This window comes from Manacus candei, unplaced genomic scaffold (genome assembly GCF_025592945.1).
Source record: "Manacus candei isolate 608988 ecotype Guabito, Panama unplaced genomic scaffold, ASM2559294v1 h1tg000071l, whole genome shotgun sequence".
Lineage (NCBI taxonomy): Eukaryota > Metazoa > Chordata > Aves > Passeriformes > Pipridae > Manacus > Manacus candei.
Genome location: NW_026138119.1, coordinates 2031336 through 2051274, shown reverse-complemented (window position 1 = coordinate 2051274; position 19939 = coordinate 2031336). Strand labels below are relative to the sequence as shown.

Here is a 19939-nt window from a genome sequence, read left to right as displayed (position 1 = left end):
ACGAAATGTGTTTAGTTTCCTTTGGTTAACCCCGTGTGAACCTAATGTTGTAGTTTGTCAGGAACACAAGGAATGCACGGGCAGATTTGATGGAAATGGGAATCAGCCCGAATGTTTGTAAGAAATTGGATTTGAACCAGCTGCAATCTCGCTGTTGATCTGTCCTGGAGTATTTTGTGTTTGTCTCTGGGATTCCTCCCTCTCAGCGCTCGCTGAGCTCCTCTTGTCTGTAGATGTGAGAGGGATTTGCAAACTGGATGTGAATTTTCTCCTTGTTTTTGATAAGAGATGCAGGAAGCAGGTTGGGCAGTGGTGGTGTCACCCAGCAGGTCCAGGGCCAGCCTGGAGTTGCTGCCAGCTGGGCAGGGGGGTGGAAGTGCTGGAATACAGCAGCAGGAATACTTTCCTGACAGTTTTGATCCCACTGGAGGATGAATGAGCAGGAGGCTGTAGGGGCCTTGGGGCTGTGGAGAGTGGAGAAATCAGAATGAGGTTCTAGATTTTGGAGGTTGGTTTAACCCTACAAGTCTGGACGAAGGAGGGAGCTGAGGGTCCCCTCCTCAGAGGCTGATCCAGAGCAGGGTTTGCTGTCTCTGGCTGGGATACTCAAAGATCAGAAATCCTTAGTGGGAGGTTGCCATAAATTCAGGAGTGTTGGAGTCACTTCACAGGAATTGGCAGCGCTCTGGTTTGCCACATGTGTGTTTCCCAGACATTCTCTTGGCAACTTTTTGTGCTCTACAGTCTCCAGACCCTTTGCCAAGATCCTCCAGGGCCCAGGTAAGCCTTTGGCTCTGGCTGGAGCAGCAGGGATACCTGGAAGTTGAGCTCTTCTGAGGGGTGTCACTTCAGCAGCTTTGGGACAGGGATCCTGCTGTTACACATTTACCAGGGGGAGGAGATCTCTGCTGGCACAGGATCCCCCTCCCCACCTGGAACCATTCCCTGTGCTGATCCATCTGGGATGGGGACTGCCTGGAGCACCCATGAGCCTCGGGTGTGATTCCAGCCTGGCTGCTGGGCCAGTGGTGGGACTCACCTGCTTGCCAGGAGTCAGAGCCCCCCTTGCAGCCCCCTGTGCTTTGTATCCACCAGGCTCTGAATGCACCAGAGTTGGGTATATATATAACACAAATATATGTTTAAAAACATATCTTTATAAACTCTCCCCCCGTGGTGATGCCACCCACCCACATGTGCCCCTCTGACCAGCTCTGCCACTGCCACTGGTCCTTCCCAGGCAGGGAGGGAGGAGCCCATCCTGCCCTGGGGGCAGCAGGAACAGTCAGGCTGGGGTCACAGCCTGCACAGCTCTGGGAGGGCTGGGACCTGCTTTGGGAAATGGCTTTTGCTTCCTGAGGTGCAGAGAGAACCCCTCCCTGAGGAAAGCACTGCTGTGGTGCTTTTAGCTGGGCACAGGGAGCAGAATTTGCATTTTCTGTGCGGGGATCTGAGGGAAGGAGGGGAGAGCTTTGTGTTGGGGCTCCAGATGGAGCCAATCTGCTGTAGCATGGGGAAAAATGTCCAGGACTTTGAGCTGTTGACAGTGACAGCAGCTCTTTCAGTGGTGGTATCCTCTGCTCTAGAGCTCTCTGGGGCTTTGAACACATTCCTCAGGTTCTGCTGTGTCTCCCTGTCCCTTTGGGAGGCCTGAGGCTGGAATATCTGAACAGTGAGACTGATGGGGAGGGCAAATCCGAGCAGAAGAGGAAGGCCTGCTCTCAGGAGGCCGATGGGATCGTGCCTCCAGCACTCTTAAATCGTTCTGTTTGATAGTGGATAAACAAGATGGGCTTCACCCCGCTGTTAATCTCTGCTGGAATGATGGTAGTGTCTGAAATCTCCTGGCTCTGCTCTCCACAGAGAGTCAGGACACGCTGCAGGTAAACATTAGTTAGTTAAAAAAACCCCACCTGCAGAACCCTCAGCCCTTCCCTGGCCCATCTGTTCGCTCCGAGCTGTGTGACTGTGAGGAATGGTGGCAGGAATTGTAATTGCTCCCAGGTGATCCAGCTAATGGAGTGGAAGGTACTTGGGAGGCAGAGAGGGGAGGAGGAAAATTTTCAGTCACAGCAACACCTGTTTCTGGCTGCACTGGGGTCTGTGGGTTTATTCAGGGTGTCTCTGCTGCTCCTCGTGGATCCAAGGAAGGAATGGGGGTCAGTGGTAAGTGTTCTGTAAATGCCATTTGCTGATAGAAGCTGCTCAGGGGTGCTCCATTCACAGCCCCAAATCTGAGCCAAATGCAGCTTTGGCTTCAGGGCTTTCTTGTGTAAAACTCTGCAGGCAATCACTTGGCATCAAAGCTCTGAGAACGTGAAAACATTCCGAGTTCCTGATCTTGAAGGTTTGGTGTTCCTGATACTCCTGCCTCTGTCAGCCTCGGACATAAATGTCTTGCTCTGAGTTCTGTTTATCACAGATGCTTTTCAAGGTGTTCTGTGAAAAGGATTTTTATTAAAGAGGCTTTCTTCTCCCTTTCCTTTGATGGCTGCTGTGAAGAGAAAACTCACTGATCTTCAGCAAAGCCCAGAATTTCAGTGCTCCAAACGCTGAGCTGGGAGGCCGAGGTCAGGCTGGGTTTATTCTCAGCTATTCAGATGCACATCTGTTGAAAACAGCTGGAATTTAGTCTTTCTCTCTCTTTTTGATGAAATGAAAACCTTTTAAGTGATAAGTGAGAGATCAGTTTATGCCCAAATAGTCAATACCTTGGAGGTTCAGGCCCTCACTTGGGATGAGAGAAGCAGCGACTGGGAAATTGGCCCAGCGTGTCCCAGAGTGACACAACAACTGAGGAGGTTTGATTGGATTTAAAGCCAACTGAAATTGCACTCACTCCTCACTAATCTTTCCTGGCTGAAAACCTGGTTTGCAGCACGTTAACAAAAAGTGCTGTTGGACAAGGAATGCCATGTGGAATTGCTCCCTTTCCACCCCTGCAGGACTTTGTTTTTCATTTAAGGGCTGGGAGCAGGCAAGCGAAGAGCCCTGTAATAAACATTAGCAATAGTTTTTTTTTTTTTTTCCAAGGGTGGTGTCTTTTAAATGTCAGGAAAAGGAGACCTTCCTGCTTTACACTTTTTAATGACCATTGCTTTTGTTTTTCACGTCTCTTTTGTGGCATTTTCTGTTTCACCACAGAACTTGGGCAGTTTTTCATTGAAATTTTACCAGCGTGGCTGACAGATGCCCATAGAAAAGATATGCAAAATGTTTTAAGCTGTGCTGTTTGTAGGGAATGTTCACTGGCAGCTGTGCTATTTTTAGCACCAGTGCTCCAGCTGAGACTTTGCTGTGTTTGTTCAATGCTTCATTGTCTAGTAAAAATCGAGACTAAAATTTAATGACTTGGGAAGCGGTGCGTGATGGAGGAGTTCTGGAATTGTTTTGATGTTAAACAATGCTTAAATCTCAGTATCCCTTTCATAAGCAAAAGTTTAGGGTGAATTTATTGGAGGCAAATGTTCAACTGACCCTTCAGCAGGAGCGAGGTGGGAGCAGAGCCTGGGCTGCCTCTGCCCTTGGGGATGCCACCCTGCCCTGCAGCACCTCCTCCAGAGATGGGTCAGAAATGCAGGAACATCCAGACTTTGTATTTTCTGTGAAAATTTATCAATTCCTACCAGATTAAAAATGAATCAAGCTTTAAAACTCCCCCTGGGAAACACCAGTGTGAATCAAAGAGGAGCACTGGCCCTTCTGGTGTTTGCATGTTGAGCTGCATCTTGCTGGCTGGTATTTAGAATTTGGGGGACCTGGCAATTCATTTGCTGAGGTAAAACCCTACAGATGATTTACTGTTCACCTGTTCTCCTCTGTGTTTGGAGAGCTTTGCATTTCCCTCCTTTGGTGTTCGTGTCTCGTAAGTTCTGTCCAGTTTGAAGCAGCACACTGCAGAGGAGGGGATTTGAGACTTGCTGGCTGTGGAGTTTTGATAGTGAGGCATGAAAGGAGCAGGGGAAGGAAGGGAAGGGAGAGAAAGAGCTGTGGGGAGTAACTTGGGATGTGGGCATGGCTCCTGCAGGGCCGTGGCTTGGCATCAGCCACGTGTGGGGGCTGAGGCAGGGGCAGCTCTGCAGGTCAGGTAAACACCTTGAAAAGAAGCAGATTTGACCAAAGAACCCGGAATTTGATGAAATTGGGCAACTGGAAATGTTGTACCTGTCTGCTGATGGTGTTAGTGTGGGCGGGGTGTCCATTGTGGAATGGAACATCTTCGGAATGTCTTCGTGTGGAACCAAAGCACTGCCTGGGAATAGTTGTTTGATTTTCTTTATCAGGTTCCTAAGAACTGCAAATACTTGGTGGACTTGAAAGAAGCTGTAGTTTGATGCTTTCATATTTGCCCAGTGGAGTGTCCAGGGATAACCTGCAGGAAAAGCCAAACTCCAGTGTCTCCATACTGTTCTCTGAGATTTCCTTTTGCCCCAAAGTAGGAAATACTCAGGAGTTTTGGCTCTCGTGTTCTTTCTCTATAATCATAACCACAGTCCTGTACCTGAATGTCCCATGGTCTAGGCAGATGCATCTCTCAGAGGGAACTAAATATAGCAACAGCCTCAATAACGTGGTGGGAATTGTCAGTACTGCTGGGCTTGGGACATCACTGTCCAAGGAACAGCTCATTTAATGCCAGGACAGAAATCTGGATATTGTACCAGCAGCTTCCAGGCAACCTGAAGATTGCCTGTTGTCTCTTTTTGCTCATCTTTTCCTTTATCTCTGTTTTCAGTCCTTTCCTCACTTTCCCCTCACGGTGTTGCTAAGAGGGGCTGGTTACTCTGAAAGGAAATAAGTAGCAGATTTGCTCTCAAGTAATGCAGAGTGAGGTTTTATCTACAAGCCATAGGTAATAAATGAGAACGAGGTTAAAAACCTTGGTCTGAGTCCAAACTGGAATTGCTTCCAAAAGCTTGCTTAGAGGGATTTCAGCAGACTTTTCATGATCACTCATGTATTAGAGTAAGTTTGTCTCCTTACAGCTGTGGCAGTCCAAACAATTTAGACACAGAACTGCCTTTTAAAGCTTTTAAACCTATATTTCCCTTGGAGGTCTTCTGGTGTGCCACTAATCCCCTAAGTTATTGCACTGAAGGCACTCTATAATCCTTTAATTCACTCTGCTCTCAATGGAGATGGGAACGAGCTGGGTCAGGGAACGTTCTCATTTGGGCATTATCACTTTTGCTTTTTTCAATTCAGGCACTAGTGAGGGTAGTTTGCTTTCCTTTTAAACACTCCAGGGAATATTTCAGTGTAAATACTAATTGCTTGTGTGTCTCTGTATCTGCTCATTTAAAAAGGTGCACAACCCCCTGAGCTTCCTCACTCGTGTCCCTGGTTTGTGCAGCCTCAGGGTCAGGCTTTTAAACCTCAGGCCCCTTTGGAAATCCTGTAAAAATTGAGGGCTTTTGGAGAACTGTGAATTCATATCCCTGTAGAGCTGGTGAGGGTCGAGGAACAGGGTCAGTCACAGGTCATTTCTGGAAGCCTCTTTCCCCCAGGCCTGCAGGAGGCAGAGTTTCTAATGGATGTTTCTTTGGTGGTGCTGAAGGTGAAGCTTTGTGGTGATGAGCAGTGCCAGACACGTGTTCTGCTGCTTTTAATGAGCAGAAATACTCTAAAAGGCTGTCTAGAGCAACACATGGTCTGAATTTGGAAGGTTTGTCCTGCCCATTGCTTTTTTCCTTGTGTGAGGGGCGTGTTTTCGTTGTAGGTTTGGTTTTGAGAGCCAGGCTGGGACCCTGAGCTGCTCTTGGAGGTTCATTTTTGAGTCCTGGCCTCTCATCATCGCTTCAAAAGTTCACTTTAACTGAGCATTGAAGCATTCAATTGGAGGAAAAACATGCCCTGCAATTGCATGGACTTTGAGAACACTGACAGGAGTAAAGAGGGCCAAAGTTTTGCTTCATTAACATTTGCACTGAAAGAGGAATCCTCAGATGCTGAGCACTTAATGTTTCCTTTTGAAGAAACCAATTCATTTGAAGTGCAAGTTTCTTTTGTACCTTATGTGCTCACATTTTTGATTTCTTGCAGCACTTCTGCATCACTGAATTTCTTTTAGAGTCAGAAATCAAGCCTGGGCTTGTTCTGAAGTACCCAAATGTGGTAATAGGTGGACTGGTGTAAAATTCGGCATCTGGAGTTAAATTATAGGATGCTTCTTAAGCTTCTTGGTTACTATAGGAACAAGTAATAGTCATCCTTCATGATTAAGCAGTGTCCATGGTAACCAAATGGGCAAGTTTTAAATGAAAGATATTTTCCCTTTACATTTTTAGCAGTCAAAGGTTACCAATTATTACCTTTATCCCCTTAGACAAGAACACATTTTGGTCGGGCTGGGGTGTGTTTGAAGTGAGAACAGTTGGTGTTCATTTACATAACTTCACTTCCAGGACCAGCTGGATTTTGGGTGAATACCAAACTCAAATTTCAGGGAATGAAGGTGAAGGCAGGGTGAGTGTTGGCCACTAAATTGCTGAATTGTTCTGCAGTGCTGCTGTTCAGCTGCCAATTTGCTCCTCAGAGTGACTGCAGGGAGGAATCCATAGGTTTGTCTGGCATGTTCTTTAGGATGGAAAATGCAAATGTCAGTGCTGGTGTAGGTAAGAACATCCTCCTGCTCTCTCCCACTTCAAAGACAGGATGGGAAGTGACAACAAAGCTGCTTTTTAATGGTTTTTGTCTCTGCTTGGCTCTGGTGCTGTTTGCTTGAGAACTGAGTGTGTGTGTGCAGCTCCACCTGCGAGTGTGTTTGCAGAGCAGGTTTCTGTGAGAGGAGCAGAAACACCCACCCCCAAAGGAAATAGGAGTATCAGTCACAATAAATTAGGATGTACATTCCACAAGTTGTAATTGTGATGCAATTCCTGGGGGAAGGAAGGTGTCTGAGGAGCAGCAGTGAGGAAGGAGGGACTCCCAGCAGTATTTTGGGCACACAGGCACAGGGCCTGTTGCCAAGGTGTGCAGCCCTGCTGTACCTGGCACCCCTGCCTGGGCACAACACCTGGGCAGACACCTCCAAAAAATAATCCCAGTGGCAAGGAGGGGACACTCATTTTATAAGCATTATCCTTATCTAATGCATATCAGAGTGAAGGAGGCCTGTTTGTGTTTGGTAGGGGAGCTCTAAGGCTCCTGTGTAAATGTTTGGAAAGCCAGAAGAGCCCTCCCAGCTATCCCCAACCCCATCCCTAATCCTACCCCTCAGTAACTGCAGCTGGAGGAGGAGCAGTGGTTACAGACTCTCCTGTCACTGTATCATCAGAACAGATACTATATTTTGCTGCCATCCAGTTAGTTAAGATCCAATATTCTTCCATGTTTCCAGTGAAACTGTATCCTAAATAGTCAGTGTTAAATCCCAACCTTCTGCTTCCCTGAGTAGCATTAAAGCTCCCTGGATGTTAAGGCAGTGTGGGTTGGGTGAATTGGCCCTGGGCATTAGGGCTGGTGGAGGCTGATGGAAGAGCCACATGTACCAAGAGAAATTCCAGCCTTAATGTTTGGTCTATTATGCAGATGGATGTGAACAGGGATACGTGTGTGACCCCATTTATCTCTCTAATGAAGTGCCATCAATGGAACATCTGTTTCTTTGCTGGAGAAGATGAAACCTCTGATGAATCATGCTTATAAATTAAGTATTTATTTATTTAATTTGCATTTTGCCAGCACGGACCTGTTCCAGCAGCCACTGTGCCTGGCTGGAAAAATGGGCTGGGAATTAAACTGGGTGAAGTTTTCATTAATACTGAGGGTGTTTACACCTGAAATAAATTGTTCTGGCCTGGTTGGTGGCTCACCTGGCCAGGTGAGCTGTTGGGAAAGCCCCAAACCTCATGGCAGGGACAAAGCCAGGCCCTGTCCTGGCTGAGGTGTCCAGGTGACAGTGACAGGGATTGCAGGGCATGGAAGTTTCTCCTCTGTGGATGAAGTGCTGTGGAAGGCAGCGTGGTAACAGTGCAGGATCTGTGCAGGATGGATGAGCCTTATTTAAATCTCCCCAGAGCTGACTCCTTGTTCTCCACACTCCACATTGCTCGTCTTGATCATCACATGGCAGGAAGCTCATGTTCCACTTCACTTTATCCTCCTTTCCAGTTTAACCAGGGGATTGGCAGTGCCACAATCTGGCCCCCAACCACGTTAGAATTTCAGTTTCTTCCTCCTTTTTGAAGTCTGAGCATGATTTCAATTTTACCCTGGAGAAAAGGCTCCTCATGATATGCCTGTAGCAAAACAGGAATTTGTTGTGCAGCTCTCATACCAGAGAAAGATAAATATCATACATATTTTATTTCAGAGACTGATAAATAAAGAATAAAAAACCCAAATATATATAAATATACATATTTAGTTAAAAAATACCAGGCAGTAAAAAGGAGTTTGTAATAAAGGCTGCTCGATCAGCAGAATTTGCTATTTATTTTTAGAGAGGGAGGGTCATTTTCTGGATGCCTTATGTTCCCTCCCTGGCACCAGGTCTGGGACCTGCAGCTGTGCCTTTTGTCCGTGGGTCTGATCTGTTCTTCAGTTTTGTAGCACCAAGAAGTTGCTGTGGGTGTTTTCAGACTCCTCATGTAGAGAATTAACTCAGCTTTCCTTTCCCATTTGTGTTATTCTCTCCTTTCCTTTTTTTCTTTTTTTTCCCCTTTGAGAATAGTTTTTCCTTGGCAGCTCTGCTTGAGCTGTCTCCTCAGGTAAGGAATATTCCCCAGGGATTTCTCTGGGGCAGGACTTGCCCCTGGGTGTGTCAGCAAGAGCAGGGGCAGCTCCTGGCCGGGGCACCCCAGGGGTGCTGTGCCCTGGCACAGGGTGTGAGTGCAGGAATGGGTCTCCACAGCAGGGAAGGAGCAGGGAAAGTCCTCTTAACTATGGATAAACCAGATAAAGCACTGCAGGGAGAAACCCCAGCGCCGTGTCCGGGCAGGAGCCGGGGCGGTGCTGGGTGTGCTCGGCCAGCCAAGGGCCTCCAGCTCCATCTAGTGAGGCAGCGGGATTGCTGCTGTGCCACAGCCCCAAACCCGCTGCTGGGAGAGGACAGGAACACCTTATTCCCCATTTGGAAGGTGGAAATCCCACCTGAGCTTCCCAGGAGAGGAGGGGCTGCGACACTGGGCAGGCAGAGCCCTCAGGAAGGCAAGAGGAGAGGGCAGAAAGTGCCTTTGCTGCCTGCACACCTCAGCTTCTGCTGGGGGAAGAGTCTCCTCAGTGGGTAATATTGGAGAAAATAGAGGAATAGATACATATCAAGTGCTCAGAAAAATAGCAGAGCTTTTTTCAGTGCTGTATTCAAGAGCCATTAATAGCAGTTGTTCAGGAGCAGGATGAGGAATATTAAATCCACAATATCCGGGAGCCTGACACGGAGCTGATGGGAGATCCATTAAAGTGCACAGCGTGCACTGCCAAAGGTCACTGTCACTTCAGATCACTCTTAAACAAAGAAAAAGCTCTTCTTCCCCAAGTTCTTAGTCCCACTTGGTGAGAAGATGCTCATAAATTTTAGCTGAGGGAACCGATGTGGTCTGTGATACCTTCCGAGAGTTGGTTGTTGTTGTTTTGCAGCCACTTCTAAAAGGACTCTTTGAGTTCACACAACTGTCCCAGCCCTGCTCCTGGAGCTGCAGAGGGTTGGGTGGCTCTGAGTGGTGCTTCACGTGCCCTTTAGTGCTTTTAGGCAGGGACACAGCTGAGTCAGAGATGGCATCCTGCCCACCACGCTGAACGTGGAGGGTTTGTGACTCTGGAGTCAAAGGCAGTGGGAAGAACTGGGTCTGTTTGGTGCAGCCACTGTGGAGAACATCAGCTACAGGCATACAACCAGTTGTTTAATTCCAGGTATTTTATGCCAGAGTGTAGCACAGAAGGCAGGTAATGACCCCAATTTGTATTTTTTGTTGTTGTTGTTCTCTGTGTAAATGGTCAGATAAGGGAGAGGTTCTTTTACAAGCTGTAGTTCTGTAAACAGTGTCCTTAATTGTCTGGGAAGGTCGTGAGAGCATGAGAAAATGTGAAACTATTTCTGCTTAGAGCATGAAATGAGTGGGGAGGGAATCAATGATTCTGACATGGAAGAGTTGTGGGTACAACCAGTGGGATTGCTGGGCTTTGTGGAAGTGTGTTTGAGCCAGAGATTCTGAGATGCAAAAAGAAATAATTTTATTCTGAAATAAAAAGTGGTGGTGGCACAGCTTTCCTTAACCTGGGGAACACCCTCCCTGTGTTCATTGGCTTTGCTTTCAGATGAGTCTGCTGGTTCAGAGGGCACCATTCCCTGCCTCAAACTTTTGCTTCGTGACCATTTTCATTTAAAAGTCTATTTTACTGCCTGATAAAGGTTTGGCTTTTAGTAATTTTGTGTGGCTTAATGATGATATCATTGCTGTAAGGAACCAAGTGGAATTTGCTGCAGGATCAGCATTGGGAGATATGTTCCAATAAACAGTTCTCCAGGTAACTGAGCCACAAAGGTGGCCTGGCAGGTGAATTCCTGGTCCAGCTGCTGGGAGCAGGAAGGGTTTTCATCATCCCTCTGAGCTTCTTAACTGCTCTTATTCCACTAGAAATCAGACAGTTTTGCATCTCCACTTCCCACAGCTCTTCAAGCCTCGTGAAGAGGAAAGTTGGCTCAGCTCAGCATTTATTACTTTCTGTTGTTGTCTGTTCCACTTTTTAAAAGTGCCTCTATTCCAACAGCAGCTTCTAAATCCCCCTTTGGATTCAGATGAAAGATCCATCTTTCCTCCTGGCCTCATGTGGCCACCTAGAGCTGTCTGAGATGTTGATTTTTCTGCAGCCTCTCTTGAGGCTCTGGAGTCACTCAGACACTACAATCTGTGTTCTCCAGGGATTGTTCTTAATTTGTAAGTGCTACGTGAGCCTTGTTAAATCACTGTCACCGCGCCTCCTCCTCCCCTCTGCCGAGTTTGTAATAAGGAGTTATTAGATAATGCAGAAATTAGGGGAATAGCACCTAAATTCATTAAGCAATAAAATTAATTCACGGGCTGTAATTGGATGAGCAGGAGACCGGTAATTCCTGTTCCCTTTGGTTTCACAGAAACTCCACCCCGGTGAGCGCTGGGGCAGCCGGAGGTGCCGGGCAGTGCCCGGCGGGGCAGGGCAGGGCAGGGAGGAGCTCAGCTCCGCTGCATCTCTGGAGCCAGCCTGACCTCTGCAGGGCTGCCCGCGGGACCTTTGCCACCGGCCTTTGCTTCTGACGGACTCTTAGTTTTCTGCGTTCCCTCCGGATGAGCCGCTGAAGGTTTATTGCCCTCCAAAGTCTCCTTTCTCAGCACGTCCCGGAGCAGGACCCTGCCCTCCTGCCGTGTGTCCCGGTGCCGCTGCCTGCTCTGGCATTCCAGTCATACTTCCCTCTCTCTCTGCCTCCCATGAAGTCACCACCTCTCCTCCTCCCGCTCCTGGCTGGCTCTGAGTGCCATGGCATGAGCGCTGCTCGCCAGCACAGCTTCCTTCTGGTGAGTGCAGGGAGATGATTTCTCCTCCCGACTTCTCCCTCAGGTTGTCCCTCCCTTTCTGGTTTGGAGCTGGAGCAGTTTCAGATCGGGAAGTCCACTCGTTGGGAAGTGCCTGCTTGGTAGTTATTCCTTCCAGCTGCTGCTCTTTGCTTTTGTTCTTGCCGTCTCTCCCACTGGCTCATCCCTGGAATTGTGTGTGAGAGATGAACAAACAGAAGGAGTTAATGGATTTCATTCCCAGTAATGAGGGTGAAATCCTGGTGATCTCTTGGACTAGCTGGGATTCACAGGAGCAGGTAATGCAAATGTAGAAACACCTCACTTGCAAAGTGCAAAGTAAACAGTGTTAATGTTAGTTTGTGTGTTTGTTACACGTAACAACCCGCTCTGGAGCAGCGTCTGAGAAGGTGAATCAAAGGCACTGATGGTGGGTGGGTTAACCAGGAGTTTGGGTGCCAGGGGCTCCTCACAACCTGTTCTGCTGCTGTCCTGAAGCCTTGGGGGGACAGCAAGGGGCTGTGCTGCTCTGTAATGATTCCACAGCATGAAAAACAGGGAGGAAAGATTAATTATCCTGCCAGTTCCAACACCTCAAATTAGTCAACAAATCAAAAGTGTTTGTTACTGTACAGAAACAGTTTCAGAAATACTCATAAGCCCTGGGTCCTAAATTAATGTGCAGTGTTTGCAGGGCTGTGTATCCTTTTGGAGAAGTGGGATACCTTCAACTCTGGCTACTTAAAAAAGCTCCTGGTGCCTGCACAGCAAACACTGGGCTGGCCCAGCCATGTGGGATAACCTGGAAGAGGCTTCAGGGGATTGATAATTTCCAGGAAGTTTCTCTTTGAAGATCTTATTCTGCACTGGGGGAAAACGCAAACCATTTGCAGCCTCCTGTAAATATTTGGGAAAGCAGGAAGCCCTGGTGGTTGTTTCTTCTTGCTCCTGTGTTGTATAACATGGATGAGCCCAGAACAGCCCCGGGCTGTGCAGACACTGAACCTGCTGCTTATGGGGACATTTAGGACATATTCCTGGAAAAGAATTGGGAGAGCCCACAGGAGCACAGTTCTGCAGCAGGGAGGGTGAGAGTAAAGCGTGAGTAGAAATGCCAAGTGATCCTTGGGGAAGTTCAGAGAAGAAGGGAAAATGCCAGTAACAATGAGGAGAAGATTAGACAAGGAATAAAGAATCTCCATCAGAATTGACTCAGTCCTCCTCAGAGTCACTTCTGAACCTTTCCCAGTCCAATTCTGAGGTTTTTAAGAGCTTCTAAAGGGCCAGGTGACATACTTAGGTGGGCCTGCTTGGTTCAGCTGTCCAGCATTAATTAGGAAACTTCTTACTGCTCATCTGCATATCCCAGCCTTTATTTGGGTGTTCTGTTGTGGGCTGGTGGAAACGGTGGAGAACTGGAAACCATCCCTTGCCAGGGGCATCCCTCTCTGCACATTGGCATCTCTGGCTTTCCTCACTGCACCCAAGGAATCTGTTTTCAGAGCCAGTGTTCCTGCACTCTAATCCTCCTTTACCAGACTGTTACTGCAGTGATTTTCAGGCCTCTGGGTCATAAAAGAAAGATTTGGAGGTTTTAAGTTTGTATCAGGTTGAGGGCTTTGGGAGGACAGATTGTGTTCTGAGATACCCTGTGTCTGTGTCCGCTGATGCTGAGCGGAGGAATGGGCATGTGGAGGTGTAATCCTGGAATTTTGGGAGCTGAGGGATCGTGTCAAGCTTACAGAGAAATTCCCTGTCTGGTGAGGGTGTTTTCTGATGAAACTAAGAGCTTCTGGGAATGTCATTCCCTGCTGCCTGCTGTGCTACTGTTCCTCCTCATGGAATCCTTTCTCTTGGGATACAAACGGATGGCAGACATTCCTTAAGGAAACCTTGCAGTGTTCCCATGAGAAGGTCAAGGTTTTTATCAAATGTGAAGCTTTAAAATATCCAAGATTCTGTAACTGAGGTCAGGGCAGGACATTGGCCACAAAACCTGTCCAGCCAGAGAGGAGGAGGAAGTGTTAAATATGAAGAAAAAGCTGAAGTCAGACACTGAATCTGATCTCTTACAGTTTGCTTGCACAAGTGGGCAAATTTGTCAGAAATGGCAGAAAATAGGTCTGGAAAGAACTCCAGGAAATGTCTGGTATCCATGTACCCCAGGAGAGGGGAGGGAAGGGAGCTCGTTGTACCTGAACCTCTGTCTCGGAATGATCAGTCCCAGGGTGTAACTGTCCGTGGCAAGAGAGGACTGTTCCCATGGCTAACCTAAATCTCTTCTGCTGTAAATGAAGACATTTCTTTGTCAGCCTCCAGTGACTCCAGAGAGTTTTTATTATTGCCTTTCAGCACCCGTTTATGTGGCCACTGGCCGTGGGCTCGCTGTGACAGCAGGGCAGGGTGACCCTGAGGCTGAGCTTCCAGCCCTGAAGAAGTGAAAAGGGCAGTTAAACCTTTCTATATTCATCCTGTTCCCTGTGTAAAACTGTTCTGCTGTACATTCCTGGTGGTTAGAAGTTACTAATTTACCTGTAAGCTATTTTTATTAACCTTTAAAACAAACAGCTCCCCCCACACTCCCCCCAAAACACCCACACCCAACCCTCCTTCTGGTTATTTCTGGTGCCTTACAGAGGGTTTTGTAACGTGTCTCTCCTGCAGTGAAACCCACAGTGCTCAAACGAAGCTAAAAGGGAGATTTGACTCCAAACATTTTATGAACCATGAGTTTAACAGTCAGAGGAGGCTTTAGGTCCTAACCCAGCTCTGTGTTTTGGTCTGGGTGAGGCTGAGGTGTTTGCAGCTCCATTGGGTTTGTTTTAAGGGTGAAGTAAGAGGTTAAGAGAACAGTTTGTGACTTCAGTGCCATCAGCCCTGGGTCCAGAGCAGCCCTGGGCCATGGCACACTCTCCCTTTCCCTGGAGAGCTCTGACCTGTGTGGCTGGGAGAGGAATCACGTCGAGGGAGATCACCCAGGAGTGAGACAGTTGTGCCCTGGCTCTGGCCGAGCCCTGAGGGGCTGTGACACCCTTGCAGTGCTTTCCCTCAGTGCTGGGCAGTGTTTGGGTGGGGAGCACAGCTCGGTGCCTCTGGGGAAAGCCCTTTCTTGTCTCTGCCTTTCACGTCATCCCATCGTTCCTGTTTCCCAGCCAGGTATGAGAATTGCTTTAAACAAATGGTGATTTTTTTCTGGCCATTAAGAAAATGCAAAGCAACTTCTCCAGTTGCCTTGTCATCTCCAGCTCACTTTCAAAATGCTGCAATCAAGCAGTTTTTTATGACAGCCTGAAACAAAAGGAGGCTCAAAGGAATGGGGTGGGAGCCTGAATGTGAGAGGAGATGACACCAAAGGACTTTGTGGCCTCCTCGACATTCAAAGTGCAGAGAAAGTGGCCGAGGCACTAGAAGGCTCAGCTGGAGGTTGGGAAAGCAGGGACCTGCTGGGTTTGGCTGTCTGGGATTCATCCAGGTAACGTGGCAACCAAGGAAGATGTCACTGAGCCAGCACCTCACCCCATCCATGGCTGGAATGTCACAGCCTGCTCTTTTGGAATAGGTTAAGAGACATCTCGGGAACTGCTGGCTGGAATTGCCAGTGCTGGTTGCTTCCTGCAGATCCCAGGTGCTGGCAGGCTTTGGTGAGGGCAGAACCCTGCTGAGGGACCAACCTCCATGGAAATGCTCGGCTAAGGAGGACTCTGGAATGCTTTGAGAAGGGATGCTTGTTACAAGGTCTGAGCATCGTTAAATGGCAATTTGGAAATAAATCTGTTTTTCTGAGTTCCACGGTGCTTTCCAAGGGGGTTTGTGAACTGAGGAAACACCACCTCATGATGCTGTGGCTGACTTGTCCTATCAACTTTCTAAACATCTTCTCCTCCTCATTGTTGGGCATATTTATTAATTTTGCCTTTTCAGCCCCCTCCCTTCCTCGCTCCTGGGGAAGGAGGTGAGTATTCCTATCCTCATTTTATACTTTAGCAAATGCAGGATTTAATAATTTTTTCCTAGTTCCAAAGCAGTTACCTGAGAGAGGTAACTTAAGCATCCTGTGCCTCTAACCCCATTAGCAGCTTCCCTGAGGAGGATCAAATCCACAAGTGCACGGATCTGTACTTTGCATATAATTCCCGCTCAGCTCAATGCAGTTTCTGTTTACTCATCTGCAGACTGGAAATAATGATAATGCCAACCTGTCAGGCATTATCTGAAGCTTACAGTTGTATAAAAAATGCTAATAGTTGAAGGTGAAAGTCTTGCTGATGGAACATTGCTCCAGGCAGAAACAGGAGCAGAATCCTCGGGGTCGCCGTGTTGGCTCGTTTGCGAGGGCACCTCAAAGGGAGATGAGCCACGTTTTGTGGGGCCTGCTGGCATTGCTGGGCTGCTCCTGTGTTGCTGGGTTTGTGACTGTCCTTGTTCTGTGTTCCCTCCCCAGAGTCCCCCCCGGAGAGGTGCGGGCAGAGGCGCAGCATGCCCAGCGGGATCCCGGACAAGAACCCCACCATGGAACCCGCGGCCACGACGCCCTTCCGGGTCACGGTCAGTGCCACAGGGCCTTAATGAGTGCCACAGGACCTTAATGAGTGCCACAGGGCCTTAATGAGTGTTACAGGATCCCAATGAGTGTCGTGGAGTTTTGCCACCAGGGAGAGGAACTTGCTCATCCTGAGAAAAGAGCTGCAGTGTTTCACTTGCAGTCAGACTGGTTGATGACTTACTTTTAAGTAACTGGGGTGGTGTTAGTTACTCTTAGCAACTGTGACATATATCTTGGTTGACATTCAGGTCTTGTTGCTCTATCAGGAGCAGCTGTGGGTGAGTTGTTTCACTTGGGAGACCTTCCTGGAGAGGTTTCCTTGGTGAGTGCCAGTGCAGTGCACTCGTAGATGTAGTTACTGGCCTGCAGCTGCAGAGTGTCCTCATCCTCCTACAGAGGGAAACCCTCCTGTAGAAAAACCTGCCATCAGCTCCCAGGACACTGCCAAGCTGTGGTTCCCCGGAGCCTGGGATCCTCTCCCAGCAGGAGCCCAGAGGAGCCATTTGCTATTTGCCATGTCTTTCCATCCCTTTGCCCTGAGGTGCTCTGCTCATCCCTCATTTGCTGTGTGTGAAGAGTGGGGATTGTTTGGGAGTTGAAGGGAGCAACTCCACTGACAGGACTGACAGTGCTGCCAAAATCCAACAGGGCACAGGGGGTCTGGCTGCTCCGTGGGAAGGGCACTGCTGTGTCCATTTTACAGCAACAAGGACCCAAGGAATGGGATCTGTTGGTGCTGAGCCCTGGCTCTGTTGCAGCCCAGCTCTGGAGCAGAGTGAGGAGTAGCTCTGGAGCAGAGTGAGGAGTCTGAGCACAGGACTCCTCTCCCCACTCAGGAGTCTGGGCTGGCTCAGCTTTAGGAGACAGTCCCTGTCATCCTTGGGGACCAGCTCTGGAGTGAGTTAAAAGTCTTTGTTTCTCCTTTAGTTGGAACGTGCACAGTGGGTTTATCACTGATGTAAGTCCTCTCTCTAACTCCTGCAGACTTCTAGAGTGGATCACAGGGATTCTTACCCCAAGGGCTGTGTTATCTAACAAGTAATATCAAATCCAAGGAATGATTTAATTTAGGAGTACACCAAGCTGGCAGATGGAAGCACAGTGGTGAGATCAGAATAGATTTTTAAAAGTGGGCAACAAAGATGCAGCTGGGAGTGTTTGTGGAGGTTTTTTCCTAATGTATCTTCAGCCTGGACACATCTCTGGTTAATGCAACAGAATCTGGGGCTCTGTAACCAGCTGAAGTCACCACTGCTTCTGGGTAACATTTAGGGTAACCTCAGGAATAGTAAAAGAGAAATCTAGGTAGGAATTTAAAAAAAATAAGTTCAAGCATAAAATATCCACAGCTGGAGGTGGATGCTCCCAGTAAGAGCCACAGCCAAGGCAATCAGCAGGTCCTGTTTTCAAGAGGAAATCATGGATAATCAGCTTGCACACAGGTATTTTTATTGAGAGAAGAGGCAAATGGCCTTGCAGGTGGTTTGCTCCAGACAGGTTTTCTCTGCAGGCCACACCTTCTTTGCAGGCTCAGCTGCTGCACAACAAACCCAGGGAGGCAGAACCAGAATTTCAAAGGAAAGACAATGGTGCAATCTAAAAAAAAATCTGAGCACACCCAGTTCACCTGAGAACATTTGCACTGGTGAATGAGTCACAAGCAGCAGCTTGGACAAGGAGTTGATTTTAGTTCTATAAATTGTGCCTTCCAACTATCAGAACCCATCTAGCTCAGTAAGTGAGTGTCTTTGGACCTTAAACAGCACACTGCTTGGTGATGAAAAATGCAAAAGAAAAGATGGGAAAATGTGGATTCTTCACAAGACAGAGGATTTGGAAGTGTTTTTCCGAGTGTACTTTTAGTCAGGGGAAATAAAATGCTGTTTATTCCTTTCCAATGGTGCATATCCTGCTTTTTTGGGTTTTTTTCAGAGAAGTTACTCCAGCTTTAAGCAGGTTATAGCCCTTGGGAGTGGAACACACGTGGGATGTGGTTGCTTTGAGCAGCTCTGTCGTTCTGTGTGGGTTAAACAAGGGGAGTCATCACACAGGTGACACATGGCCTTTGTCTTCCCAGAATTAAAATCCACCATCACCTCATCTCTTTGCTGCTCAGCCCCGGGAATGCCACTGCATTAATATGAATGGTTCATTACTGCAGTTCTTAGGGCTGCCCAGATTCCAGCAGATGTCTGACTTAGGAAATACATTCTCCCTCCCCTCCCTTCATTAAGCAGAGGAACATTAGCAGTCAGTCCACTCCAGCCACGGGGAACAGTAATTAGTGCCTTAGTTTAGTGGGAATGGGATTATTACTTTGGAGCCTGCTGTTGTAGGTTTGGAGATTGTAAGTTTTTTCATATTTTACAGCTGATTGTTCTTCCCTGACATCTCCATCCTTCTGCTCTTGAGTCTCCAGGGGACTGGGAAGCTCAGAAGCCCTTGAGTTCAGCTGTTTTGACAGTGTTGAACTCTTCAGTTGCTTTCTTTCATTTCAAAACTAGGGTGGAAATTCAGGAACATCCCTTGGGAGCTCCCTTCCCCTACAGAAGTTTACCAGGCAAGTTACAGTTAATTGGGCATTGTGGTTTTGGAAAACAGGAGCTCATGGTAGTTTCTTGAATTACAGAATATAACCTTGAAATCAAGTCTTGAGATTCCTGTATCTTAATATGTGACCTGGCTGTTCTTACTCCTTCTACTGAAACAAAATTTTTAATTAAGCTTCTTAAACTTGAAAAAAAACCTTCCCTAGCCCCAGTTATGCTGTGAAATGATTATTTCCCATGTAAATCCCTCAGTTAACTTCTGGGATAGCAGAGCTCTGCAGGATCTGAGGCAGGCAATGGATTCCAGACTAACCCAAGTGAACACCCCTGGGAGAGGTCCCTGCTCCTGCTCTGAGGAACAAGGGCAGTGCCCAGGTTTTAGTCTGTGAGTGGAGAACCAGGAGTGTGTTTCACATCCCATCTGTAGAAACCAGATCTGGTGTGTGTAGGTATAAAACTTAAACATAAGCAGGGAAATTCTGGATTTCTTACATCACAAACACTCATGGAAGAGACTCCCTGTCCTCACAGCCTGTGTGCAGGAGGCAGCTTTGGAGTTCAGTGGCCTTGTTGGAATCCTTTGTACTCATCACCATCCTGCCCCTTGAACAGAGAGACCTAATTAAGGAGTGCTTCAGGAAAAGTCAATATATAAGGACAGGAAAAGAAAGGCAAGGCTTGACTTAGCATGAGATGTCAGTAGAAGTGTTTTCTGAGGCAGGGACCCAGAGTTGTCTCCACTGTCAGTGGACAACTGGCAGCAGCTGCTGATCTCAAGTGCTGGAGCCTCCTCTGCGCCCAAGGGAGGTGGGAAAGCCTTGGGTTGGCTGGAATTTGCCTTTCCAGGACTAGAGAGGAGCATTGAATCCAAACAGCCTGAGGTGTGACGTGGGCTAAACCCAAAAACTGTGTGGTATTTTATCCAGCCCAGGGACCAGGGGATGAGAAAGTCTGCTGGGTGCTAATGAAATCCTCTCACTGTGCCCACCTTGCAGGGAAATCACGAGCAGGGGGGGGTTGCTGAGGCTCCCTGAGTGAGGACTCTCTCCCATCCCATCAAGCACTGCCATCTATTGACTCCTTCTGTTAGAGCCAGGTTTATCTGGTTTTCTGGGAAAATATCCCAGGCCAAGCAAAGTCCAAATTGCCAAAGAACTTGTGCAGAAAAATTGGACCAAGTGATTGGATGAAGAAACCAGAATGATTCCTTGCTGTTACTCCACCTCACTGGCTGTGCAAGGACCCTCCTTCCAGAGGGAATCAATGTAAAGTGTACTCTGAATATTTTTAAAAGGTTTGAAAATGCCTCTCTGCCTTTCCCCCAAAGCTGTGTCTGAGGAAGCATCTGTATCCTGTCT

At 47.8% G+C, this 19939-nt stretch overlaps 1 protein-coding gene across 9 annotated transcripts in view; it reads left to right on the top strand.

The window, feature by feature from the left end:
* The window catches only part of DAB2IP (DAB2 interacting protein), a 196360-nt gene that overhangs the window by 62071 nt on the left and 114350 nt on the right, over positions 1-19939 (top strand). For 8 of the 9 annotated variants that reach the window (XM_051807483.1, XM_051807482.1, XM_051807485.1 and 5 more), the window contains one exon: positions 15931-16034. In XM_051807483.1, coding sequence (XP_051663443.1) covers positions 15931-16034 — 104 coding nt within the window. Of the gene's footprint in view, positions 1-11147; positions 11493-15930; positions 16035-19939 lie in introns of those variants that run through there. The other variant, XM_051807488.1, reaches the window with a different exon arrangement.